General features: G+C 38.3%; 1 protein-coding gene across 1 annotated transcript in view; it reads left to right on the forward strand.

Moving 5' to 3' along the window:
* Positions 1 to 207: 207 nt before the first annotated feature.
* Positions 208 to 27,155, forward strand: part of ANKRD13C (ankyrin repeat domain 13C) — a 91,500-nt gene continuing 64,552 nt past the window's right edge. Inside the window, exon 1 of the mRNA XM_055585495.1 lies at positions 208 to 1,449. Coding sequence (XP_055441470.1) covers positions 1,005 to 1,449 — 445 coding nt within the window. The 5' untranslated portion in view covers positions 208 to 1,004. The remainder of the gene's footprint in view (positions 1,450 to 27,155) is intronic.

Raw genomic sequence — 27,155 nt, forward strand, 5'->3', positions numbered from 1 at the left:
TAGAAAGTTGGTTACAACCTTGTAAGTAATGGAACTTCCCACCAAGAAGGGAAATCCTAACCTAACCACAGAATATTTGAGTGACCTACCCTCTCTGTCTGCTGACTAGCCTGATTCCAAGGTCAGTTTCTAAACTTTTGTGGTGATTTGACACTTCAGCACTAAAATTTGCCTCTCCTTTTTTTTTTTTTTTTTCCGTTCATCCCAACTCTTTGCATCCACTTCATTCGCAGTTGTATCTTGTGCTCAAGTGCTTGACTATTTTTCCTCCTCTAATGACACATACACACACTAACACAATGTATGGCACGAAGTAGATGCTTAACAAATGCTTATTGAATGGGTGTCCTGTGCATTTCACTGACATCATATCCTGTGTGCCTGGGTGTCATTCTGCACTCATCTCCGGGAAGCCTGGAGGTCTCAGGGTTTAAGTCACTGTTTATAAGGTGCATCGAATATCTCAAGCACAGGTTCAGGTTGCAGACTTCCCACAAGAAGCGCAGCCATCGGGAATGCTGGATCTCCTCTTTTAGTTCAGAGACTCCAGCTGGGGGGCCGAAACCGGCTGCCTGGTAGGCGCCGGCGTCCCGCAACTCTGCGAGTAGAACGTGCGAGGGCGGGGGCAGGCAGCTCACTTATCGCGGTGTTTCCGCTCTCCTCCCTCCCGGGGGAGTTCTCGCGAGAGAAGCTAGGGGAAGATGGCCGTGCCCTGTTTTTCGGATTGAGGCAGTGGCGGCGGCTGCGGCGGTGGGGACGGGAATCCTAGTGTCGTGGGCACTTGAGCTGTAGCTCCCCCAAGCGAGCGCGCGTCCCTTCGTGCCTAGGCGAGAGCCGGCTCTTCTTCCTCCGGGAGATGCGTTTGTCCTGGGCTCGGGGGCGCTCTGGGAGTTCATGCTGCGCTGGAGTATCCTGGCCACCGCTCTAATCGCCTTGTGCCGCCGCAGCGCCAGCTTCGTCGCCAGCGGTGAGCCTCCTGGATTCCCTCTCTGCCCGTGGCGGCGATGACCGGGGAGAAGATCCGCTCATTGCGGAGGGACCACAAGCCCAGCAAAGAAGAGGGGGACCTGCTGGAGCCTGGGGATGAGGAAGCGGCGGCTGCCCTCGGCGGCACCTTTACAGGAGGCAGGCTTGGCACAGGCGGCAGCGGCAAGAGCGGTAGAGCCTGCCATAAGATCTTCAGTAACCATCACCACCGGCTACAGCTGAAGACAGCCCCGGCCTCCTCCAATCCCCCCGGCCCCCCGGCCCTGCCGCTGCACAATTCCTCCGCGACTCCCATCTCCCAGTCCCCGGCGCTGTTAGCGGGCACCAGCCCCATTGCTGTCGTCGCAGGTGGAGGCGGTTGCCCTGCACACTACCCGGTCCACGAGTGCGTCTTCAAGGGGGATGTGAGGAGACTGTCCTCTCTCATCCGCACGCACAATATCGGGCAGAAAGATAATCACGGTGAGGAGTGCTCGCCCCGTCCACCTTTCCTTCCAGAGCCTGCGCCTCCTCAGGCCTCTCAAATCCTAGGTTTCTATACATCCTAGGCTTCTATCGGACTCTTCTTTCCTCTCCTTTGCCCATCATCCGAGCCAAATGCCCGTAAATCATGTAATAGCATGCCAGTGGTCTGGGGATTGGTTCTTGTGGGTGCAAAGGAATGTTTCTTCCTTGCCATCTTCAAACTATTAGAAGCTGTTATATCTTTGAGTCGGGGCTTTAGTTGATTCTTGACAATAAGAAATTTTAGACTGCCTCTCATCAAGCCTGGTCGTCATCCTTGTTTATTGAATTGTATCTTCTTTTTCTGCCCCCTCTCCACCCTTGGGATCTTGAATTTTGAACATATAAATTGTCCACTTCCCTTTATTGTCCAGGTACAGAACCCAACCTGGCTGCAACTGGTTATGATTTCTACACGCCATCAGGCTATTTCTCTCTTTATCCTTCTGCTTTTAGGAAGCTTGGTTTGATACAAAGTGTTTACACTTTTGCAAGTGTTTTGATTTCTGAAAGCAACAGTACCAATTTGTTGGCATTTGATACCTAGAGCAAGTAGTGACTTCCAAGGGGCTAAGATTTTGTTGAAGCAAAGATTAGAGTTTTACACTTATTTCACATAGATAATTGCTGATAGTAATTAAAACATTACTTGATGACCTGTGATGAGAAATAGTACTATGATTTTTCATAGTAACTTCCTCATATCCTACATGACAACATGTAGTGTCATTTGTTATTCAAGGACTGTATTTCTATTGTTTGCTTTAACTTATTAGCTGATTTTTTTCGGTTTCTTCTAAAAGCATAATGTGATTGAGTTGACTGTGATAATGTGATTATCAGTTGACGGTCATAATATGATTGACTTTATTTTACTGTGATTTAAGCCACAGTAAAATAAAGCTAATGTAAACACTGATATTTTCAGCATTTAATAAACAGGCCATTTTAAACTGGGTACTTGGCAAATATCGTTAATAGTTCGCTTTTAACTGAACATGAGAATTGTATACATTCAATTAGAACACACTCAATTCTATTCTCAAAATAGGATAACACATTAATGAAATACATGCCTGTTGAATAAGCTTCCTTAATTCCATTGGACTCTAGGCTTCTTATCTACAATTAGGGCAAAAACTGACGTTAAAAAAAGAGTAAGATTTCCACTGTATAATTTTCTGACAACTGCATTTGTATTCTGAATTTACAATATTGTAATATTACTGTCATTTATTAAAAATCAGCCCCCCCAAAATGTTCCTAAAAGTTGCACCCAGGTTTTCATTCTTAAGTTTATTTAATTACTTTACTATTGTTGCAACAGCATCATATTGTTTGTTGATAGTAATTATATTTTAACCCTTTGGGAAACGGTTTTTAGTGGGAGATCTAGTGTAGCTTTGAATGTTTAGAATGTTTTCAGATTTGATCTTCATAGTAGCTGTATAAAAGGTTTATCTTATGGCCATTGCATTTAAAATATTGCGATTTAAGGGTTCCATTACATTGAAATATACCTGAAAAAAGTTGAAACTTTTTGAGGGATGATTCCCTTTGAAAGAAGCTAGAGGTGACTATGACTGACTGAATATGATAGTATGATGTTAGAGCTGATTTTTTTGATTGATCACAGAAGGTACTGAATTGCAGGAGTATTGAGCTTGCATGTCTGTCATCTAGCGGATGAGAGCTGGTTTGTTAAAGTACAAATTCTGCTCAAAGTAATTAGAATCCTAAATACCTTTAAACTCTTTTCCATAGTCTATTGAAACTCTCTTTAAAAATCATTTTGATATACTAAATGCTTGCATTGTACTTAGCTGCCCTTTGTTGATTTTTTTTTAATTGAAGTATAGTTGACTTACAGTATTTCAGGTGTACAGCAGAGTGATTCAGTTTTATATATATATACACGCACACATATTTTAGATTTTTTTCAGATTCTTTTCCTGTTTTTGATTATTACAAGATATTGAATATAGTTCCCTGTGCTATACAGTTCAGTTTAGTTCAGTCGTGTCCAACTCTTTGCGACCCTGTGGACTGTAGCATGCCAGGCTTCCCTGTCCATCACCAACTCGTGGAGCTTGCTCGAACTCACGTCCATCGAGTTGGTGATGCCATCCAACCATCTTATCCTCTGTCGTCCCCTTCTCCTGCCTTCAGTCTTTCCCAGCATCAGGGGAAAGTGCTATACAGTAGGTCCTTGTTATCTCTTTCATATGTAGTAGTATGCATCTGTTTATCCCACTTTTTACCGCCCCCCCCCCTTCCCCTTTGGTAATCATACATTTTTTTAATGTCTGTGAGTCTATTTCTGTTTTGTCAGTAAGTTCATTTGTATCACTTTTTATTTATTTGAATTCATTAATTTTTGGCTGCACTAGGTCTTCATTATGGGCTTCCCTGGTGGCTCAGAGGTTAAAGCGTCTGCCTGCAATGCGGGAGACCCAGGTTCAATCCCTGGGTCAGGAAGATCCTCTGGAGAAGGAAATGGCAACCCACTCCAGTATTCTTGCCTGGAAAATCTCATGGATGGAGCCTGGTAGGCTCCAGTCCATGGGGTCGCAAACAGTCGGACACGACTGAATGACTTCACTTCAGGTCTTCATTGCTGTCCTAGGCTTCTCATTGTAGTGGCTTCTTTTGTTATGGAGTACAGGCTGTAGAGCACTGGCTCAGTAGTTGTGGTACACAGGCTTAGTTGCCCTGAGGAGTGTAGAATCTTCCTGGACCAGGGATGGAGTCCATGCTCCCTGCACTGGCAGGTGGATTCTTAGTCGCTGGAGCACCAGGGAGGTGCATATCACTTTTTTAGATTCCCCATATAAGTGCTGTCTTAAGATACTTGTCTTTCTCTGACTTACTTCACTTAGACTGATCATCTCTAGGGTCATCTATGTTGCTGCAAATGGCATTATTTCAGTCTTTTTTATGGCTTAGTAATATTCCATTGTCTATATATACCACATCTTCTTTATTTATTTATCTGTCCATGGACATTTAAATTATTTCCATGTCTTGGTTATTGTAAATCATGCTGCTGTGAACTTTGGGGTGCATTTATCTTCAAATTAAAGTTTTTGTCTTTTCTGGATATATGCCCAGGAGTGGGATTGTTGGATCCTCTATTAACTCTAATTTTTTTAAGGATCTTCTGTTAACTCTAGTTTTTTTTAAGGACCCTCCATACGGTTCTCCTAAATGGCTGCACCAATTTACATTCCTACCAACAGTGACATTGTTGACATTTTTCATGACTATAACTAGTGTTTCATATACTGGTGGAAACTGTAATTATCGTTTTCTGCAATATACAGATACATTCTCATCTCCTACAGTGAAGACTCTTAGAAAGAGTAGCTTTTAACGTTGTTCTTGTTTAGTTGCTAAGTCATGTCCAACTCTTTGTGACCCCATGGACTGTAACCCACCAGGCTCCTCTGTCCATTTGATTTTCCAGGCAAGAATACTAGAGTGGGTTGCCATCTCCTTCTCCAGGGGATCTTTCCAACCCAGGGATCAAACCTGTGTTCCCTGCTCCACAGGTGGATTCTTTATCACTGAGCCTCCTGGGAAGCCCATTTCTGTTTAATATGCTACTTCTTCAATCTTTTTGCTTATAGCTGCATAATTTCCCTACTATGTTTACATTACTTTTACTCTTCAGAGTTTACTAACCTGGATATTTCATTAACTTTTTTTGGAATATTTTCCCTTTCAAATTACAGAAGATAAAGGCATTTTAAGTTGCCCAACAAAAACAAGCTATGTATTATATTTGGATTGTTAAAACATGATAAATACATAGCAGAATCATCTACTCATTCAGGTGCATAGCAGAGCCATACAATTAAACCACATCATAGGACATAGTTGTATGTTGACTTGACATTCCTTCCATAATATAATGATGATGATGATGATGATCATAGTTTCCTGAACATGTCAGCACTATGCTAAATGTTTACATACATTATCACATTTAATTCTTACAATAACCCTGCAAAGCAGATAGTTTTATTCTTGTTTTAAAGGAGGAAACTGAAGCCTTGAGGCACAAGGAAACTTTGCCAAAGTTGCATACTTAGTATTAAGTTCCAAAATGGGGAACTGAACTAACAGTGAGGGCTTCAAAGCCCATGATCAACCTCTGTAAATTTTCTGTTAATCAGGACCCACTAATTTGCAAAGAAGTCAGTTTTAATAATGTGTATGTGGCATTTTATGGCAGAGTTCTTTGATATATATTTTCTCATTTAGTACCTATAGAAAGATAATGTTATTAAACAGCTCTCAGAGATTTTCTGTACAGCCGAGATCTCTCACTATTGTTTGTTATTTTTCTTTTTCATGTAATGGCACAGATAAATGCACTGCCTTGTCCACATGATAGCCCTTTAGATACTTTACAAGCAAGAGCTATCATTTCCTTCCTATCTTGAAGTTAAACATTCCTAACTTCTGTATCCATTCTTCATAGGACATGATTTACAAAGTGCTAAGAATGGTCCCTGAAACATAGTGAATACTATAAAACTGTATTAAATAAGTAAATGAAGATCTTAGTCATCTTTTAGTGACACTCTAGTTGCTTAGTCTTTCCTTTGAGGATGGAAGGAACCAACCTTGTGTTGAAGTTATAGTAGGCTCATAAACAAAGGCAAAGACATTGTATTTATTGCTCTAAGTGATACACATTTAGTAATGTGTATTACTAAAGAGCACACATTAAATAATACAGTGAAATAATATGTGGATTTTTAAAAATGTTGTTTATTCTGAAGTGGTTGTCTTGCTATTCTAATCTCTTCTTGTACTTTTTTTTAAACCTCAAAACAGAACTTTACATTTATTAATATTTATCTTGTTAGTCTCGATCCTTTATTCTATCTACCTTGAAAGCTTATTGAATTCTACAGATAGTAGATAGTGCGTGGTCATCTGTGTCTGACTTTTTATGACCCCATGGACTGTAGCCCTCCAGGCTCCTCTGTCCATGGAATTTTCCAGGCAAGAATACTTGAGTGGGTTGTCATTTCCTACTTCAGGGGATCTTTTCAACCCAGGGATTGAACCTGCATCTGTTGCCTCTCCTGAATTGACAGGCAGATTTACCACAGGACACCCATTATTGGATCCTAATTTGGTCACTGTATAGCTCACTATTCATTAGCTCTTTCAGTTTTAGTGATCTTGGAATTGAAACACTTTCTTTGGGGGGTGTGTGTGTGTATGTGTCTATGTGTGTATTTATAAGTTATTGTCAAATTGAATAGGGGCAGGGATAGAGCTTTTTTTTTTTTTTGTGGAAAAATGTTAGTTTAGTTTGAATTGCTTTTTCTGAGCCATCATTTATACTGGGGAATATTGTATTTGGATCCAAACATATTGCTTGAAATATAGTTAAATACAGTAACAATCATAATATCTATATACTGTGTTCAGAAATGGCAATGATTTTGACTCATGGTATATTTAGTAACAGTTTTGTTTGAGTGGGGAAAAAGATACATTAAGCATACAAAAATTGATTCAACTCTATGTCATTAGTGTATCTTTAGCTTTATACTACTTTTTTTTTAAGTATAGGATTAAAGTTTAAATATAATTTTTTTTTACATTGAGTGTAAAGATTTTTCTGACTTTTTTTTGCCATTGGTATTTAAAGATAGCATCATGTTAACGTGCTGGGTTTGTTGTTTTTTTTTTTTTTACAGTTGGTGGTAATGATTTTTATTTCTGCTTTAGAACTGAGAATGATTGTGAAGTTTATAGAAGACTTTCTTGATTTTGACTGCATTTCCTATTTGCTAAACTTGTATTTTTTTTCCCCCTTAATTGAGTTAAATATCTTTGGAAGTTAAGCACCTTATCTTGGAAACTAGTCAAAAGCGTTTAGGTGCTAAAGTGATGAATATCCTTGATCTATGAATTGCTTAAACCATCCTTTCCTAGACATGGAAAAATTTTGATCTATTCTGAGAGATTTGGCAGTTTGTACTGCCTTCAATTACATTATCTGGCATGGGACAAGCCATTTTCTCTATACACAGTTAATTTTCATTTTTTACTGAGTTGTAATCTTCTTGAAGCTGTTTTACAGAGTGATTAGAGATTTCAAATTCAAGATAAAATTCATTTTGAGACTATTCCTACCAATGCAAGTGACTCCGTGAAGTGATAACGAAACGGTCAGCTTGTGTCTGGTGGCTGGCAAATTTCTTCAGACAGAAATTTTAAAATATCTTACATTCAGAAAGTTTAAAAATGTACACATGAATATGGAGGCAATAGGATAATCTGTTTGGTGCCCATGCAATATGTTTATTTTGACTTATTCTGTATAAATTGATCTTCCTTTTGATACTATTCTCTGTTTTTGGTCCCTAACGTTCATGAGGGGTGATGCACAATATGTTGTTTGTTTGAGAAGAGGCGACTATAAAGAGAAACTTTGCATGGGAAAAAAAATCTTGAAGTCTCAGGTGAGCAATATTAGTCAAGAGGCACATCTTTAAATGAACACTAGTGGTTTTGTATTGGTTCTCATGTTTTGTAGTCTTTTCTGAATTTTGTTTTTTGGAAGACATGCCTCATTTTTCCTCGGATTAAAAAAAGTGGTTTCTGGAAGCCCAAGATAATCCATTAAAGTTTTCAGCACTGACACTGGGTATGAGGCTGATTTGGCTGTGAAATCTGTCACTCCACTGATCTGTGGAGTTGATTAATTAATCTTCATGATTATATAAATATGACCGCCCTCCTTTTACCTTTCCTGTGTGTATATCTCTGACCAGATAGGACTGTCCTGGGGTTAAATGACTGTGCATCCCAATGCCGTCATCATTAGCATTGTAGAATGTGAACTGTTGCTTAAAACTGGGATATGCTGGAGACCTACTTTCACTGAACGACGGTAGAAGTAGGAAGGTCTGACCTTCCAACTTGGCAAAAAAGGAAGCAGAAATTAGCAGTTACTGATGATGATGTGTCCTGGGCATCAGCAATGAGGCATGACAATTCGGAAGGACTTACTGGAGAACTGAGTATGTTGGTTCCAAGTTAATGATGTTCTTAAGTCATAGAAATCTAAAGAGTACAAGGTAATTGTCAGAATGCTTTGTGTTCTAGAAAATGAGTATAGTTTCTCAAAAATTGGTTGGGGGTTGAGCAGACAGAGTATATATTCCTGTTCATATTCATATGTCATCTGTTTTATCTGGAGAGAGACGGAAGGTCAGTTTTAGAGCAAGACAGAAGCGTGTCAAATGAGTGTAGGAAAAAGAGAAATGATTTCTTTTCTAACTGTTTAAAGATTATGAATGCTGTTCATTACCAGGATATGTGAGGTTTAACTCTGTGGTTGGTTGCGTTTCATCTGCTTTTGAGCCTGTTAGTCTTGTTGATATCCCAAAGATTATCTGCAAAACCGCTGCTGCTGCTGCTGTCAATTCAGTCGTGTCCGACTCTGTGCAACCCTGTTGACGGCAGCCCACCAGCCTCCCCCGTCCCTGGGATTCTCCAGGCAAGAACACTGGAGTGGCTTGCCATTTCCTTTTCCAATGCATGAAAAGTGAAAGTGAAGTCGCTCAGTTGTGTCCGACTCTTCGTGACCCCATGGACTGCAGCCTACCAGGCTGCTCCATCCATGGGATTTTCCAGGCAAGAGTACTGGAGTGGGTTGCCATTGCTTTCTCCGTCTGCAAAACTAGAAGGCATTTTTTATGTATTAGATCTGAGTTTGAGACCATGCTTCTCTACAAACTGGATTTTATGCAATTATACTATTTAACTGCTGAAATAAGTAGATATAATAATATCTATCTCTTGGGGCATTATTTTCTTATATGGGAGACTGTACTTGAACATAATGTTGAAGGCTCATATCATAGTAGTAGCAATTAATATAAATACCTTGCTCTCACATTTGCTATGATGTACCTTTCAGCAGAGGACACTCTAGTTTTTGAGGTTTAGATAGAACTTCATTCACTTGAGGTTTTATCTGATACTTGAATTTATACTGCCTATCAGTTTGCTACAAGGTTAGGTTTATTTGTCTCTCCCCTGTAAGTCATCTTTAGTCTACTACTGGTATAACTCGGTTCATACCTGTTGTATACTGTCATCACTTTTGTTTGTTTTGGGGTGTTTCTAATTTGGATTTTGTTTTTCTGCATATATTTTTCAGTTGTTTCTGTCTTTCCTCCTTTTTATCTTTTAGTTGAGATCCAAAAGAAGGAGAAATCTGAAGGAATAAATTACTTTAAAAAGAGTTCACTAGATAAACCTTCTGAGGGGAACAGTAGATAAAGTTAAGCACCTCAGTTCAGTTCAGTCGCTCAGTCGTGTCCGACTCTTTGCAACCCCATGAATCGCAGCACGCCAGGCCTCCCTGAGTTCACTCAAACTCCCAGAATTCACTTAATCTCATGTCCATCGAGTCGGTGATGCCATCCAGCCATCTCATCCTCTGCCATCCCCTTTTCCTCCTGCCCCCAATCCCTCCTAGCATCAGAGTATTTTCCAATGAGTCAACTCTTCACATGAGGTGGCCAAAGTACTGGAGTTTCAGCTTTAGCATCATTCCTTCCAAAGAACACCCAGGACTGATTTCCTTTAGAATGGACTGGTTGGATCTCCTGCAGTCCAAGGAACTCTCAAGAGTCTTCTCCAACTAAATACATGTTAAATTCAATTTCAGGTTAGTGGTATATTCCAGTTTACAATAACTTCATAAACCGTCCAGGTATATGAACAACAACAACAAAATGCATTTGGATTCTTGGGTCTAGATATCTGTCAGGTTTGTTAATCCATCCTCTCTTAATCAGCATAGTGCTGAATTCTATAAAGCCACCAGTGCTATGTTGCTCATCCTTTTGGACATTGATTGGCTTTCATAGAGAGTCATGTGGAGACTTGCATTGTCCTGGGTAAAATGCTTTTTTGGAGAGTAAAAACAGATTTTAACACTATTCTGATGGTTCTTCATGGGAAGATTCCCCTGGAGGAGGGCATGGCAACCCACTCCAGTATTCTTTCCTGGAGGATCTCATGGACAGAGGAGCCCGGTGGGTCCTTAGGGTCACAAAGAGTCAGACACGACTGAAGCAACCTAGCTTGCTCCATAATGATTCTTTATAGTCCCCACCCCACCCCTGCTGCCATTTTTTTGGTTCATTCATTCCTTCATTTAACTGATAATATACTGAGCTCCTGATAACGTGATAAACAGTGTTTTAGGTTCTGGGGTTACTTAGAGCAGTGAACAAAATGAACAAAATCTCTGCTCTCAGGGAGCTTAGATTCTAATGGGGCAAGATAAATAGTAAACAAACTAATAAACATATGGTAATATTCTTTGGTATCTCAGATGGTAAAGAATCTGCCTGCATTGCAGGAGACCCAGGATCAATTCCTGGGTCCGGAAGATCCCCTAGAGAAGGTAAGGGCTACCCACTCCAGTATTCTTGCCTGGAGAACTCCATGGACAAAGGAGCCAGGTGGGTTACAGTCCATGGGGTTGCAAAGAGTTGGACACAACTGAGCAACTGACACAGCAACAACATAATAAATATTAAAGAGTAAAATAGAGCAGGGTGAAGATAAAGAGTGCTGGCAGTATAGGGAGGGGAGGTTAGGGTCTGGGAAGACAACAGGGATGAGAAAAATAAGAGCAGTTACTTAAAGAAAATTAGGGAACTGTTTTCTAGAAGAAAAGAATTTCAGGTAGAGAATTGCAAATATAAAGAAAGGTACCATGTTCAAGGAATAGGAAGAAGGCAAGTGTGACTGGAACAAGGCAGAGAGTGTAGGAGATGGGAAATTTTGATATGTTGGGGTGGGGCATGTAAGCATGCAGGACTTTTTGTAGACCATTCATTGCTTTTACTTCACTCAACATAGGAAGTGATTTGAGCATTTTGAGCAGCCAGGTAACATGATCTGATTTTAAAAGGCTCTTTCTGGCTGCTATATGAAGCAGAAAAGAAACTTGGATGGGCATGGATCAATTTAACATGCCATTGTAATAAATGGGGTAACTAGAAATAATGAGAAGGTAGAGCTGGTTAAGAGTTGATGATATTTTGAATGTAATATACATGTATGAATTTCAGTAGTAAAGTACCATTCATTTCCCATCTCCTACCACTCTCTGCCTTGTTCCAGTCATACTTGCCTTCTTCCTATTCCTTGAACATGGTACCTTTCTTTATATTTGCAATTCTCTACCTGAAATTCTTTTCTTCTAGAAAACAGCTCCCTAATTTTCTTTAAGTAACTGCTCTTATTTTTCTCATCCCTGATGTCTTCCCAGACCCTAACCTCCCCTCCCTATACTGCCATTCATGAGAGAAAATACTAAGATTCTCCCTTTTTATTGCTTGCTTGGATGAGACTTGAAAGTATCTGTAGAAGCTGGAGCTTTGGTGGTTGTGTGTGTGTGTCTGTGTTAGTCACTCAGTCCTTTCTGACTCATTGAGACCCCATGCCAGGCTCCTCTGTCCATGGGCTTCTCCAGGGAAGAATACTGGAGTGGGTTGCCATTCCCTTCTCCAGGGGATCGTCCCAACATATAATTTCCTGTTTTGCTCCCTGGTTAGGGGGCACATGAAGTCAGAATTATTTTTGTAATAATACAAAGTCATTGTTTGCCTTTTTTTCCACTGCAGTGACATTTTCACTGATGGTATAAAAGCAGTGGTGGGTAAAATTGTTGGAATGTTAGCATGAATTAAGGCACTGAATTGCTAGTAGTCATTGTATTATTCACTGCCTGTACTTGAAGTGGGGCGGGGGTGGGGAAGCCAATTTCACAATGTCTTTGCTGAAGCTGTAGAAATTGTTAATTTTTAAAGTCTTAATCTTCAGTACATGCTTTTTATATTCTTTGAGACATTATGTGGATTATGCATGCTTTTCTGCTACATACTGAAGAGAAAATAAGGGAAAACATCTGTGCATTTTGAGTTGTAAGCCAAACTGGCTGCTTTTGTCCTGCAACACTTTTTATTTGAAAAAACAGCTTACACACAAATTATGGTTATTCCAATTTGGATATTTGGGATGCATTTCCTGGAAATTGGAAAAGTAAACCTAGGACCTCAAGGAAAACAATTGGTAGTCTTTGCTGCCAATGGAAGAAGTTCAATTTGAGATGAAAGAATTTAAAACACTTGTCTTTGTCACTCTAAGCTTGACAGTTTCTTAGTATTTAAAGACTGTTTTGGCCATATTGGTAATATTACTAAATGTGATTTAAAAAATTTTATATAGTGAAATGTGTTGACATATGGAAGATCTGAATGACTCAGTCAACCAGTATTTTTTAGACTGATCAGTCCATTATGTTACAGAATCATGCATCAGTAAAGATTCATTCAAAGTGCAAGTGAAACCAATGAATTTTGGTGTGTCACAAAACAAAAAAATTATTGATATGGTTTTAGATTTCACATGGCAACAGTCCATTAAGAAATGACCACTTAATAAGTTTTGGTGTTGTATCGAAGAATACATCTAATTATTTGAAAAGGCTATTAAAATGTTCCTCTTTTTTCTTTTAATTGCATGTCATCTGAATCTGGATTTAGTTATGAAAACCCAGCTGTTTTCTATTAAGTCAGACATTTAATTTACTTTAATTTTTAATTAAAGAATTTAAAATTGTACCACTCATCATTTTTTTTTAATTTGTTTTGGAAAATTGCAATTATGTTTTTCATAAAATTATATTATCATGTAATGAGTTTATTGTAATTTTAAAATTAGTAAGGAAAAATTTTAAACAATTTAATGTGGTCTTGAAACCAGAAAGTCTGAAATCTGTTGGTATGATAAAAAGAATACTGATTTTAGAGTCATGACTGTCATGATTCCTATATATGTAATTTTAGGAAATTAACTGTTATTAGATGTCTTTTTCTTATGACATGTGAAATAGGAATAATCTTTGTCTCATGGGGTTAGAGAGCAAATTAACTAAGATATCTAAAGTATACAGCATAGTGCTGGGCCTATAATATATGCCCTATAAATGCCAGCCATTTGTTTAATAATTTGCATACTTTTAACACTGCAGTGTTCTTAATGTTACTGGAATGTTTTTTAATCATTTAGCAAAACAGAGTTCAGTTTTTTTTCCAAGTTAGAACCAAGGCATCCAGTTTCAGATTTAAAAGTATATTTTAAAAAGCTAACAGTTATTTTTAAGATTTTTAGCATCCTTTGTTTAACAGATTAGCGTAAGCAGCAGGTTGAGGACTTAGATAACTGAGGGGATAGTAGATGAAGGTTCAGACTAGGATGCTTGAGCACTTAGTTTCATGATACATTTGGTCATGTGGTGTTGGGTAGAGAATGATGTTGATGATGAGTATTTTGCATTTTAAGCTATTGAAATCATAGTGTAACATATGGCATTCTTAATTATAGGTAGTATGTATTTCTGCTCATGTTCCTGCCTGTAAAGTGAGAGGGATTGGATTGTTGAACTGAGTCATTTCTAGTTCATAAATCTTTTGAAATTGTGATTACTTTGGACTTGTAATAGAAAGTTTCATTTGTAACTTCAGTAGGTACTAAGGCTTTTACCTTTTCATCTATATGTTCTTGGAAGATTTAAGAAAACAGTAATTATTTAGGTGCATAAATGCCTTGCTTTCTTCACCTTTGTGCTCTGTCTAGACTCTGGTGGGTCCTTCTTAATTTGTGTAATTTTTTGAATAGTTACTATGTTTACATGCTACAAAAGTGCAAAAAGATATACAAGGATATGATGTAAAAGTAAAGTTTCTCTCCCACCTGTCTTTATTCACCCAGTTATCCTCTTTGCAGCAACTAGTGTTAGCAGTTCCTTGTTTTCTTTCTGTTGCCATTTAGAACATTAGAACTTTTTTTTTTTCTCCTGAAAGAGAAGTGAAAGAGAACAGTTGTTACCTTTTCTAATGTTAGGACAAAAATAGATATTCAGAAATTTATGTTTGATTTAAATGTCTTTCTCTTTTTTTAATTTTGAATTTATATCTCCAGTCTAGACTTCTCCTTGGAGTTCCAGATATTATTATTATCCACACTTGGGAATCTTAGAGATATCTCAAAATTTATTTGTCCAAAATGGAGTTATCATTTTCTGCCTCCCCCCACTGCACCTCCCCACCACCCGCCACCCCCCCCCCGCCCCCGCCATCCCCTAAATCACATCATTAGATATTAAGTTCTCAGGTGTCAATCATTGAGATCATTCTTTGTCTCAGTTAAGTTCAGTTGCTCAGTCATGTCTAACTCTTTGTGACCCCATGGAGTGCAGCATGCCAGTCTTCCCTGTCCATCACTAACTCTCAGAGCTTGCTCAAACTCATGTCCATTGAGTTGGTGATGCCATCCAACCATCTCATCCTCTGTCGTCCCCTTCTCCTCCTGCCCTCAATCTTTCCTAGCATTAGGGTCTTTTCAAATGAGTCAGTTCTTTGCATCAGGTGGCCAAATATTGGAGCTTCAGCTTCAACATCAATCCTTCCAATGAATATTCAGGGCTGATTTCCTTATTTGTCTCACTCCCTCTTTTTACCCACACATATCTAATTAGCAAGTTATTTTGAATCAGTCTACTTTCTGTCTCCGGTCCACTTTGAGACCAACCAATTTTTATTATCTTTTCCCTGGAATACTGTACCAGATCTACAACTAGTCTCCCTATGTCCCCCTCAGTTCCATTCTCTGTGGGGTAATAAAAGTGATCTTAAAATGTAAGTTGTATCATGTCATGTCCCTGTTCAAAATCCTTTGATGCCTTTGCCACTTCAAAATAAGTTATTTTTAAAATCATAGTTAAAGAACCCTTTCTTACTTACCTGATGTAATCTTGTACCAATCTTTCCTTTTTTTCTGTGTCTGGCCATACTTGTTTTCTTTCACTTCTTGAATATGCTAGGTTATTTCTGGCCTCTGTCTAGAATGCATTTCTTCTCATTCTTTGATTTCTTATTTCTTACTTAGCTTTTAGATCTCATTTTCCTAATTTAAATATCAAAAAGTATGCTTCTCATTATTCTCAGTCTTAGCCTTTTGTTTTTCTCAATACTTAAAATCTGTTTTGTTTAATTTTATATTTCTCTTCCTTTTATGAATATAAACTCCATGAAGACAAGAGTTTCTGGCTTATTAGCGGTTGAATCTCTAGTGTCTAGTACTATATGCCTAGTGCATAGTGATGCTCAGTAAATATTTATTGGATGAAAATGAATGGAGTTTGCTTCTGGGTAAAATGTTAAAGAAATAACAGAACCTATGAACTCAGATGACCATTGTATCTACTGCTATGGGCAGGAATCCCTTAGAAGAAATGGAGTAGCCATCATGGTCAACAAAAGAGTCCGAAATGCAGTACTTGGATGCAATCTCCAAAACGACAGAATGATCTCTTCGTTTCCAAGGCAGACCATTCAGTGTCACAGTAATCCAAGTCTATGCCCCAACCAGTAACGCTAAAGAAGCTGAAGTTGAACGGTTCTATGAAGACCTACAGACCTTTTAGAACTGACACCCAAAAAAGATATCTTTTCATTATAGGGGACTGGAATGCAAAAGTAGGAAGTCAAGAAACACCTGGAGTAACAGGCAAATTTGGCCTTGGAATACAGAATAAAGCAGGGCAAAGGCTAATAGAATTTTGCCAAGAGAACGCACTGGTCATAGCAAACATTCTCTTCCAACAACACAAGAGAAGACTACACGTGGACATCACCAGATGGTCAACACTGAAATCAGATTGATTATATTCTTTGCAGCCAAAGATGGAGAAGCTCTATACAGTCAGCAAAAACAAGACGGGGAGCTGACTGTGGCTCAGATCATGAACTCCTTATTTCCAAATTCAGATTTAAATTGAAGAAAGTAGGTAAAACCACTAGACCATTCAGGTATGACCTAAATCAAATCCCGTATGATTATACAGTAGAAGTGAGAAATAGATTTAAGGGACTAGATCTGATAGACAGAGTGCCTGATGAACTATGGACAGAGATTCCTGACATTGTACAGGAGACAGGGATCAAGACCATCCCCATGGAAAAGAAATGCAAAAAAGCAAGATGGCTGTCTGAGGAGGCCTTACAAATAGCTGTGAAAAGAAGAGAAACGAAAAGCAAAGGAGAACAGGGAAGATATTCCCATCTGAATGCAGAGTACCAAAGAATAGCAAGAAGAGATAAGAAAGCCTTCCTCAGCGATCAATGCAAAGAAATAGAGGAAAACAACAGAATGGGAAAGACTAGAGATCTCTTCAAGAAAATTAGAGCCACCAAGGGAACATTTCATGCAAAAATGGGCTCGATAAAGGACAGAAATGGTATGGACCTAACAGAAGCAGAAGATATTAAGAAGAGGTGGCAAGAATACACAGAAGAACTGTACAAAAAAGATCTTCACAACCAAGATAATCACGATGGTGTGATCACTGACCTAGAGCCAGACATCCTGGAATGTGAAGTCAAGTGGGCCTTAGAAAGCATCACTATGAACAAGGCTAGTGGAGGTGATGGAATTCCAGTTGAGCTATTTCAAATCCTGAAAGATGATGCCGTGAAAGTGCTGCACTCAATATGCCAGCAAATTTGGAAAACTCAGCAGTGGCCACAGGACTGGAAAAGGTCAGTTTTCATTCCAATCCCAAAGAAAGGCAATGCCAAAGAATGCTCAAACTACCACACAATTGCACTCATCTCACACGCTAGTCAAGTAATTCTCAAAATTCTCCAAGCCAGCCTTCAGCAATATGTGAACGGTGAACTTCCAGATGTTCAAGCTGGTTTTAGAAAAGGCAGAGGAACCAGAAAGCAAATTGCCAACACCGGCTGGATCATCAATAAAGAAGAGAGTTCCAGAAAAACATCTATTTCTGCTTTATTGACTATGCCAAAGCCTTTGACTGTGTGGCTCACAATAAACTGTGGAAAATTCTGAAAGAGATGGGAATACCAGACCATCTGATCTGCCTCTTGCGAAACCTGTATGCAGGTCAGGAAGCAAGTTAGAACTGGACATGGAACAACAGACTGGTTCCAAATAGGAAAAGGAGTACATCAAGGCTGTATATTGTTACCCTGCTTATTTAACTTCTATGCAGAGTACATCAGGAGAAACGCTGGGCTGGAAGAAGCACAAGCTGGAATCAAGATTGCCAGGAGAAATATCAATAACCTCAGATATGTGGATGACATCACCCTTAAGGCAGAAAATGAAGAGGAACTAAAAAGCCTCTTGATGAAAGTGAAAGAGGAGAGTGAAAAAGTTGGCTTAAAGCTCAACATTGAGAAAACGAAGATAATGGCATCTAGTCCCATCACTTCATGGCAAATAGATGGGGAAACAGTGGAAACAGTGTCAGACTTTATATTTTTTGGCTCCAAAATCACTGCAGATGGTGATTACAGCCATGAAATTAAAAGACGCTTACTCCTTGAAAGGAAAGTTATGACCAACCTAGACAGCATATTGAAAAGCAGAGACATTACTTTGCCAACAAAGGTCCGTCTAGTCAAGGCTATGGTTTTTCCTGTGGTCATGTATGGATGTGAGAGTTGGACTGTGAAGAAGGCTGAGCACCGAAGAATTGATGCTTTTGAACTGTGGTGTTGGAGAAGACTCTTGAGAGTCCCTTGGACTGCAAAGAGTTCCGACCAGTGCATTCTAAAGGAGATCAGTCGTGGGTGTTCTTTGGAAGGAATGATGCTGAAGCTGAAACTCTAGTACTTTGTCCACCTCATGCAAAAAGTTGACTCATTGGAAAAGGCTCTGATGCTGGGAGGGATTAGGGGCAGGAGGAGAAGGGGACGACAGAGGATGAGATGGTTGGATGGCATCACCGAATCAGTGAACGTGAGTTTGCTTGAACTCTGGGAGATGGTGATGGACAGGGAGGCCTGGTGTGCTGCAGTTCATGGGGTCGCAAAGAGTCAGACACGACTGAACAACTGAACTGAACTGATGAACTCCTTTTCTAACTTTATATTAGGATACAATGGTGACTCTAGAATCAAGTAAACTAGGTTATGAGAGAAATTTTTAATAACAGTATTGTAGTATGATTACATATAGAAATTATATTGATGGATGACAAGTGTATCCTGGAAGCAATATAATGTGACATGAAACTCTTAATATTTAGAGCATTGGTCTACAAACATTTCATTAAAGAGCAAGATTAATAAATATTATAGGCTTCGCAGGCTATACCATTTGTTACATGAACGTAGCCATAGACAATTCATAAACAATCAGCATGTGGCTGGGTTCCAGTAAAACTTTATTTACGTCATGTCCCTGAATTAGAGGATAAAGAAGTTTCTAATACAGGAAAATGATGGCAGGAGCAAATTTGTGCCAGAGCAAGCTTACTCCTTGCCTTCTTTTATTGCTATCATTAAGACTGATAATAGTCGAAAAAAATAAACCTTTTTTACAGTACCTTATTTTGAATAGAGAAATTCACAGTGAAGAAGCAAGTGTGCAAGAAAGCTTGTTTTAGTTGAGAGCTAGACTAACCTGGGTGTGATGGTTGATAAGGTAAAATAAATCCGGTAAAAAGACCTTTTTAAGGAAGATTTTTTAAAAAAAAATTATTTCAGTGAATGTGTTAACCCCCACTTCCTTATCTCTTCTCCTATTCTGATATAATCCCTTTAGTGTATAGTTGAACCATTTAAAATATCCAGCTAAATGGTTTCTGGTAAATTCTAAGTTGTGCAGCTATCACCACAATCAATTTGAGAATATTTTTATCACCTTAAAAAGAAATCATGTATTTTTTACCTTTCAGTGCTTCCCACTCCATTTCCTCCAGCCCTAGACAATCACTAATCTACTGTCTCTTTAGATTTTATTATTCTAGACATTTCATATGAAAGAAAATGACACAATATGTAGTCTTTCACTTAACACTTTTTTTTTTTTTAAATTTGTGTTATAGCAGGTATCAGTACTTGATTCCTTTTTTTTTTTTTTACAATTAAGATTACATTGTATGGGTATTTCTCATTTTATTTATACTCATCAATTAATGCAAATTTGAGTTTTTTCTACCTTTTGGTTATTTTGAGTAATGCTCTCATGAGCACTTATATATGTTTTGTGTGGAGATGGTTTCATTTTCTTGGGTGTATACCTTTTGCTGGGTCATGTGTTAAGTCTGTGTTTACTATTTGGACGAACTGCCAAACTATTTTCCAAAGTGGTTGCGCTATTTCACTGGCCCAAGAACAGTGTTTGAAGATTTCAATTTCTCCTCCTTGCCAGCATTTGTTGTTACCTGTCTTTGGTTATAGGCATCCAAGTGAGTATAAAGTTGTATCTGCTTGTGGTTTCAATTTGTACTTCCTTAGTGGCTGATGATATTGAGCATATTTTCATGTGCTTTTTGGCCATTTGTATATCTTCTTTGGAGAAATGGCTATTCATATATTCCCATTTTTAAATTGGGTTGTCTTTTTATTATTTAGTTGTAAGAGTTCTTTATATATTCTGGATACTGCTACTGCTAAGTCACTTTAGTTATGTCCGACTCTGTGCGACCCCAGAGACGGCAGCCCACCAGGCACTGCTGTCCCTGGGATTCTCCAGGCAAGAACGCTGGAGTGGATTGCCATTTCCTTCTCCAATGCGTGAAAGTGAAAAGTGAAAGTGAAGTCGCTCAGTCATGTCCGACCCTTCGCGACACCATGGACTGCAGCCTACCAGGCTCCTCCGTCCATGGGATTTTCCAGACAACAGTACTGGAGTGGGCTGCCATTGCCTTCTCCATATTCTGGATACAAAACCCTTATTATATATATGATTTGCAGAATACTTTCTTCCTTTGTAGGTTGTCTTTTCCTCTTCTTGATGGTATCCTTTATAACATAAAACGTTGTAATTTTGGTGAAATCCAATTTATTTTCTTTTTGCTGAGCTTTGGTGTATCTTAGAAACTATTACCTAATTAAAGATCACCAAAATTTACTCCTTTGTTTTTTTCCCTAAGGATTTTAGAGTTTTAATCCTTACATTTAGGTCTGTGATCTTTTTTTAAATTAATTTTTGATGGTGTGATTGATATATACTTCTGTCCTTATGCAAGTACATACTCTATTGATTCTTGTGGTTTTGTAGTAAGTTTTGAAATTGGAAAGTATGAGTTCGCCAACTTTATTGGTTTTTTTCCCAGGATTGTTTTGAATATTTTGGGTCCCTTGAATTTTTGGATCATCTTGTCAGTTTTCAACAAAAAGCCAGTGGGTTTTAATGGAGAGTGCTTAGAGTTTATGGACCAATTTAGGGAGCATTGTTATCTTAACAATATTTAATCCATGAATTTGGGGTATTTAGGTATTGTTTAATTTTTTTCAATAGTATTTTCTAGTTTTTGGATAGAAGCCTTGTACCATTCTCCTTATCTTTTGAGTTACATGCAAGCAACTCCTCAATCCCTCAGCTGTTTGATTTCTTTGTATTATTTAGAGTGTTATAGGAAAGTACTTAAATATCAGTTTGTTCTTTTAGCTTCAGCATGTAGAGGAGTTTCTGCTACTTTTTCTCTTGGATATTGAGAGAAAGGCAAGGGCAATATGCTTGCCCTTTCCCATACTAGAGCTGAATGAATCATTCCAAGATGGAAAAGCAGGAAAAAAGAAATCCATTTGAGAGTCTTTGAAAATGGTTATTATAAAAGAAGCATCAATATAAGTATCCTAAGTCTATTAAGAACTGTAAGAAATAGAAGTTTAGAAAATAATTGCCTTGTTTTTTAGTGACACATAAAGCAGTTTGTTTCTTTAAAACTGGTAAATCATGATGGGAAGAAAACAGTCCAAATTATCAAGATACTATGGAAATTTAAAAAAATATAGTCACTTCATTTTAAAACATCTAAATTGAATACAGAAAAGAAGGCTTGAGAGTAACACTCATGAACGAAATTGAAGATTAAATAAACAGACAAAAAGATATACTCTGTTCATGGTTTGGAAGAATTAATATTGTTAAAATGGCTGTACCATCCAAAGAAGCCTACAGAATTATTGTGATCCCTATCAAAACACCAAGGGTGTTTTCCATAGAACTAGAATGAATAATTCTAAAAATTGTATGGAAACACAAAAGACCCTGATTAGCAAAAGAAATCTTGAGAAAGAACAGAACTGGAGGGATCAAGCTTCCTGACTTCAGTCTACTATAAAACTACAGTAACCAAAACAGTATGGTATTGGCACAAAAAGACATTTAGATAAATGGAACAGAACAGCAGGCCCAGAAATAAACCCTTGCATGTTGGTCAGTTAGTCTATGACAGAGGAGGCAAGAATACACAATGGAGAAAAGACAGTCTCTTTAATAAGTGATGCTGGGAAAACTGGACAGCTTACATGTCAAAGAATGAGATTAGAACAGTTTCTAACACCATATATGTATTAAAATAAGCTCAAAATGAATTAAAGACCTAAATGTAAGACCAGTACTTCCTAGAAGAGAACATAGACAAAACACTCTTTGATATAAATAATACCAATATTTTTTTGATCTGTTGCCTAAGCAAAGGAAATAAAAATAAATAAATGGGACCTAGTTAAACCAGAAAGCATTTGCATAGTGAAAGAATTGACAAAATGAGAAGACTACCTATGGAACGGGAGAAAATATTTGCACATGATCTGACCAACAAGGGGTTAATATCCAAAATACATAAACAGCTCAACATTAAAAAAAAAAAAACCTATTTAAAAAGTGTGCAGAAGGTCTGCGTAAACAGTTTTCCAAAGAATACATACAAATTGCTAAGAGGCATGTTAATTATCAGAGAAATGCAAATTAAAATCAAAATCAGCTCGCACTTGTCAGAATGGCTGTCACCAAAAAGAACACAAATAGTAAATCAATTGTACTCTAATAAAAATTAATTAAAAAAAACATGACTAACATACTCACAAGGATATGGAGAAAAGGGAAACTACACTGTTGTAAGGAATGCAAATTGGTGCGGCTGCTATGGAAAACAGTAAGGCAGTTTCTCAAAAAACTAAAAATAGAACCAGCAGTTTTACTCTTGAGTATTTATCTGAATGAAACTGAAAACACTTATTTGAAAAGACACATGCATCCACAGTGTTCATAGCAGCCTTCTTTACAATTGCCAAAATATGGAAGCAACCTAAGTGTCCATCAAATATGAATGGATGAAGATGTAATTTATATACAACAGAATATTACTCAGCCATAGAAACATGAAATTTTGTTTTATGTAGCAACATGGATGAACTTGAAATAAGTCAGAGACAAATACTGTATAATATTACTTATATGTGGATTCTAAAAAGTAAAATAGACCAGTGAATATAACAAAAAACAGTCGCAGATACAGAGAACAAGCTAATGGTTATCAGTGGGGAGAAGCAAAAGGAGACAAGAGGAGGGTAGCAGAATAAGAGATACAGACCACTATGTGCAAAATAAATAAGCTATAAGGAATATAGCCTATACTTTATAAATGGAATATAACCTTTAAAATTGTAAATCACTATGTTATACACCTGAAACTTACATACTATTGAACATTAGCAGTTTTCTAATTGGGTATCAGACTAGTTGGGTTTGAGTCATGTTTCTTCCCTGGTTTGTGTTCTTAAGGTATGGCATTTGTTACTAAGAGAAAACAGTAGTGAAGAAATTCCAAAAATAGTAACTATGACATCTGGTAACTAAAGCGAAGAAAAGAACTTTCATATATCCTTGGAGAATAGTGAAAATTGTAAGTTTTATTGTGGTGGTGGTGGTAAAGAAAAGAAAGCTATGACTGTCAATTGCTGATAAAATTGAATTTGAGGTAAAGTGATTTAAAAGTGCTAAGAGAGTAATTATATTTTGATAGAAGGTATGATCATTAGCACTCATAAAGTTATTGCATCTTTATGCACTCATCAAAAAAGTATAAAAAGCAAAGTATTAACGAAGATAGAGAAAAGTTAACAAATAAAATCAAAGTAGGACTTCTGCCTCTAGTAATGAGCAGCTAGATAATTAGGACCAGTCTTCTTTAGAAGCAAATAAGAATAAAATTCCAGCAGAACTATTCAGATCCCTAAAGGACGATGCCTTTAGGTTTTGCGTTCATTATGTCAGCAAATCTGGAAAACCCAGCAGTGGCCACAGGACTGGAAATGGTCAATCCTCATCCCAATTCCCAAGACGGGTAGTATCAACGAATGTGCTAACCATTGGACAGACGCACTTATCTTCCATGGTAGTAAGGTCATGCTTAAAATATTGCATGCTAAGCTTCAGCATTATGTGAACCAAGAACTTCCAGATATCCAGGCTGGGTTTAGAAAAGGAAGAGGAACTAGAGGTCAAACTGGCAACATTTGCTGGATTATAGAGAAAGCAAGGGAATTTCAGAATCTTTGTTTCATTGACTACGTTAAAGCCTTTGACTGTGGATCATGACAAACTGGAAAGCTCTTAGAGAGATGAGAATACTAGACCATCTTACCTGTCCCCTGAGAAACCCGTGTGCAGGTCAAGAAGCAACAGTTAGAACGCTGTATGGAACAACTGATTGGTTTAAGATCTAGAAAGGAGTATGACAGGGCTGTTTGCTGTCACCTTATTTGTTTAACCTATACGCCGAGCACATCATGAGAAATGCTGGGCTACATGAGTTAAAAGCTGGAATCAAGATAGGTGGGAGAAACATCAACAATCTCACGTGTGAATGATACCACTCTAATGGCAGAAAGCAAAGAGGAATTAAAGAGCCTCTTGATAAGGGTGAAGGAGAGTGAAAGAGCCGGCTTTAACTAAATATTAAAAAAAAAAAAAACTTAAGATCATGGCATTCAGACCCATTACTGCATAGCAAATGGAAGGGGAGAAGGTGGAAGTAGTAACCAATTTCCTCTTCTTGGGCTCCTGAATCACTGTAGATGGTGACTGCAGTCATGAACTCAGAAGACGATTGCTTCTTGGCAGGAAAGCGGTAACAAACCTAGACAGTGTGTTGAAAAGCAGAGACATTACTTTGCTGACAAAGGTCTATATAGTCAAGGTTATGGTCTTCTTGGTGGTCACGTATGGTTGTGAGAGCTGTACCGTAAAGAAGGCAGAGAACGCCAAAGAATTGATGCCATTGAAATCTGGTGCTGGAGACGACTCCTGAAAGTCCCTTGGATAGTAAGGAGATCAAACTAGTCAATCCTAAGGGAGATCAACCCTGAATATTCACTGGAAGGATTGATGCTGAAGCTCCAGTGTTTTGGTCATTTGATGTGAACAGATGACTCTTTGGAAAAGTTCGTGATGCTGGGAAAGATTGAGGGCAGGAGAAGAGGGTGTCAGAGGATGAGATGTCTGGATGAGATCACCAATGCAATGAACATGAACTTGAGCAAACTCTGGGAGATGCTGAGGGACAGGGAGGCCTGGCATGTTGCAGTCCATGGGGTCACAAAGAGTAGGACACAATGGGGTGACTGAACAAAAAGAATAAAATATTCTACTTTAAGGGCATTGAAGATCTAATGAGGTAGGAAGGAACCCCTGGTCCAAGATCTGGCAGAAGATGAAAACCCAGTAGCTTTTGTAAATCCTGAAGAAGTGGTTAAGAGGCTGAGTGGTATTTTTGACAGTCTCAGTGAGCTAAGAGGACAAAAGATGGAGATTGAGCTTCCCTGGTGGCTTGGTGGTAAAGAATCTGCCTGCACTGCAGGAGACCCGGGTTCCATCCCTGGATTGGGAAGATCTGGAAAAGGAAATTGCTATTCACTCCAGTGTTCTTGCCTGGAGAATTACATGGATAGAGTAGCCTGGAGTGCTACAGTCCATGGGGTTGCAAAGAGTAGGACACGACTGAGTGACTAACACTTTCACTTTCAGGGCCTACCAGGTGTGGGATCTCTCTTAAAAATGCTGGTCTTTAGGATGAAAACTTGAAGAGCTGCAGCTTGGGAATAAGGGTCAGTTGCAGGTAAATCAGCTCTGATACAGGGTGAATCATACTTTTGAGTCATGAGGGCCAGAAAAAAATGTCAGTCCCTGGGTTAGTCTAGTACCCCCAGCCATATGGCAGAAGCAAATGAAAGTCTCTGAAGGATTTGTTTCTTAGGCTTCAAGATTTTTGCCTAAGGAGTTAGTTAAATATCGCATTCAGCTTATAATTAAAGATGACCAGCATTACAGGGAAACTGGACAACATGAATGAGAACCAGAGAGAAGCAATAAGAGAAACAATCATCAGAGCTTCATTTATTGTAATTATTATTAGGTAGGGACTATTTTTTATTACTTAATAGAAGTATAATTGATTTATAATGTTATATTAGTTTCTGGTGTATTGCAAAGTGTTTCAGTTATTCATATGCATACTCTTTTTCAGATTTTTCCATTATAGTTTATTATAAGATACTGAATATAGCTCTCAGTGCTATTTACAGTAGGACCTTGTTGTTTATCTGTTTTATGTATAGTAGTTTGTATGGACAGAGACTTTAAATGACAGTGTTCGTGATTTTCTTGGAGGATGAGAGACAGGGTTGAATATTTATTAGAGAACTTGGAACTATGAAAATATCTGGAAAAGAACTAAATAGAAATTCTCAAATGGAAATGTATAATTCTGAGTTAAAAACTAAATAAATGGGCTTAATAACAGTTTAGAACCTGAAGAAGACCGAACTTATGATCTTGGAAATATATCAGAAGAAAATACAATGAAAAAGGGAAAGAAATTTTTTAAACTAAAAAAGTAACAGCAGTTTTATGTTAATTGAACACCAGGAGAGAAGAGAGAGGATATGGGGCTAAAGGAGTATTTGAGAAGACAATTGCTGAGAATTTTTAAAAATTGATGAAAGATATCAATTCAGAGATTTAAGAAGCCCAGTTCAGTTCGGTTCAGTCACTCAGTCGTGCCTGACTCTTTGTGACCCCATGGGCTGCAGCATCCCAGGCTTCCCTGTCCATCACCAGCTCCCAGAGCTTACTCAAACTCATGTCCATAGAGGTGGTGATGCCATCCCAACCATCTCATCTGCTGTTGTCCCCTTCTCCTCCCGCTTTCAATGTTTCCCAGGCTCAGGGTCTTTTTCAGTGAGTCAGTTCTTCACATCAGGTGGCCAAAGTCTTGGAGTTGTCAGCTTCAGCATCGGTCCTTCCAATGAATATTCAGGACTGCTTTCCTTTAGGATGGACTAGTTGGATCTCCTTGCAGTCCAAGGGACTCTAAAGAGTCTTCTCCAACACCACAGTTCAAAAGCATCAATTCTTCAGTGCTCAGTTTTTTTAATAGTCCAACTCTAACATCCATACATGACCACTGGAAAAACCATAGCTTTGACTAGACAGACAGTTGTTAGCAAAGTGATGTCTCTGCTTTTTAATATGCTGTCTAGGATGGTCATAGCTTTTCTTCCAAGGAGCAAGCATCTTTTAATTTCAAGCCTGCAGTCACCATCTGCAGTGATTTTGGAGCCCCCCAAAATAAAGTCTGTCACTGTTTCCATTTTTTCCTCATCTACTTGCCATGAAGTGATAGGACCAGATGTCATGATCTTAGTTTTCTGAATGTTGAGTTTTAAGCCAACTTTTTCACTCGCCTCTTTCACTTTCAACAAGAGGCTCTTTAGTTCTTC

Source organism: Bubalus kerabau, chromosome 6 (genome assembly GCF_029407905.1).
Source record: "Bubalus kerabau isolate K-KA32 ecotype Philippines breed swamp buffalo chromosome 6, PCC_UOA_SB_1v2, whole genome shotgun sequence".
NCBI classification, from domain to species: domain Eukaryota; kingdom Metazoa; phylum Chordata; class Mammalia; order Artiodactyla; family Bovidae; genus Bubalus; species Bubalus kerabau.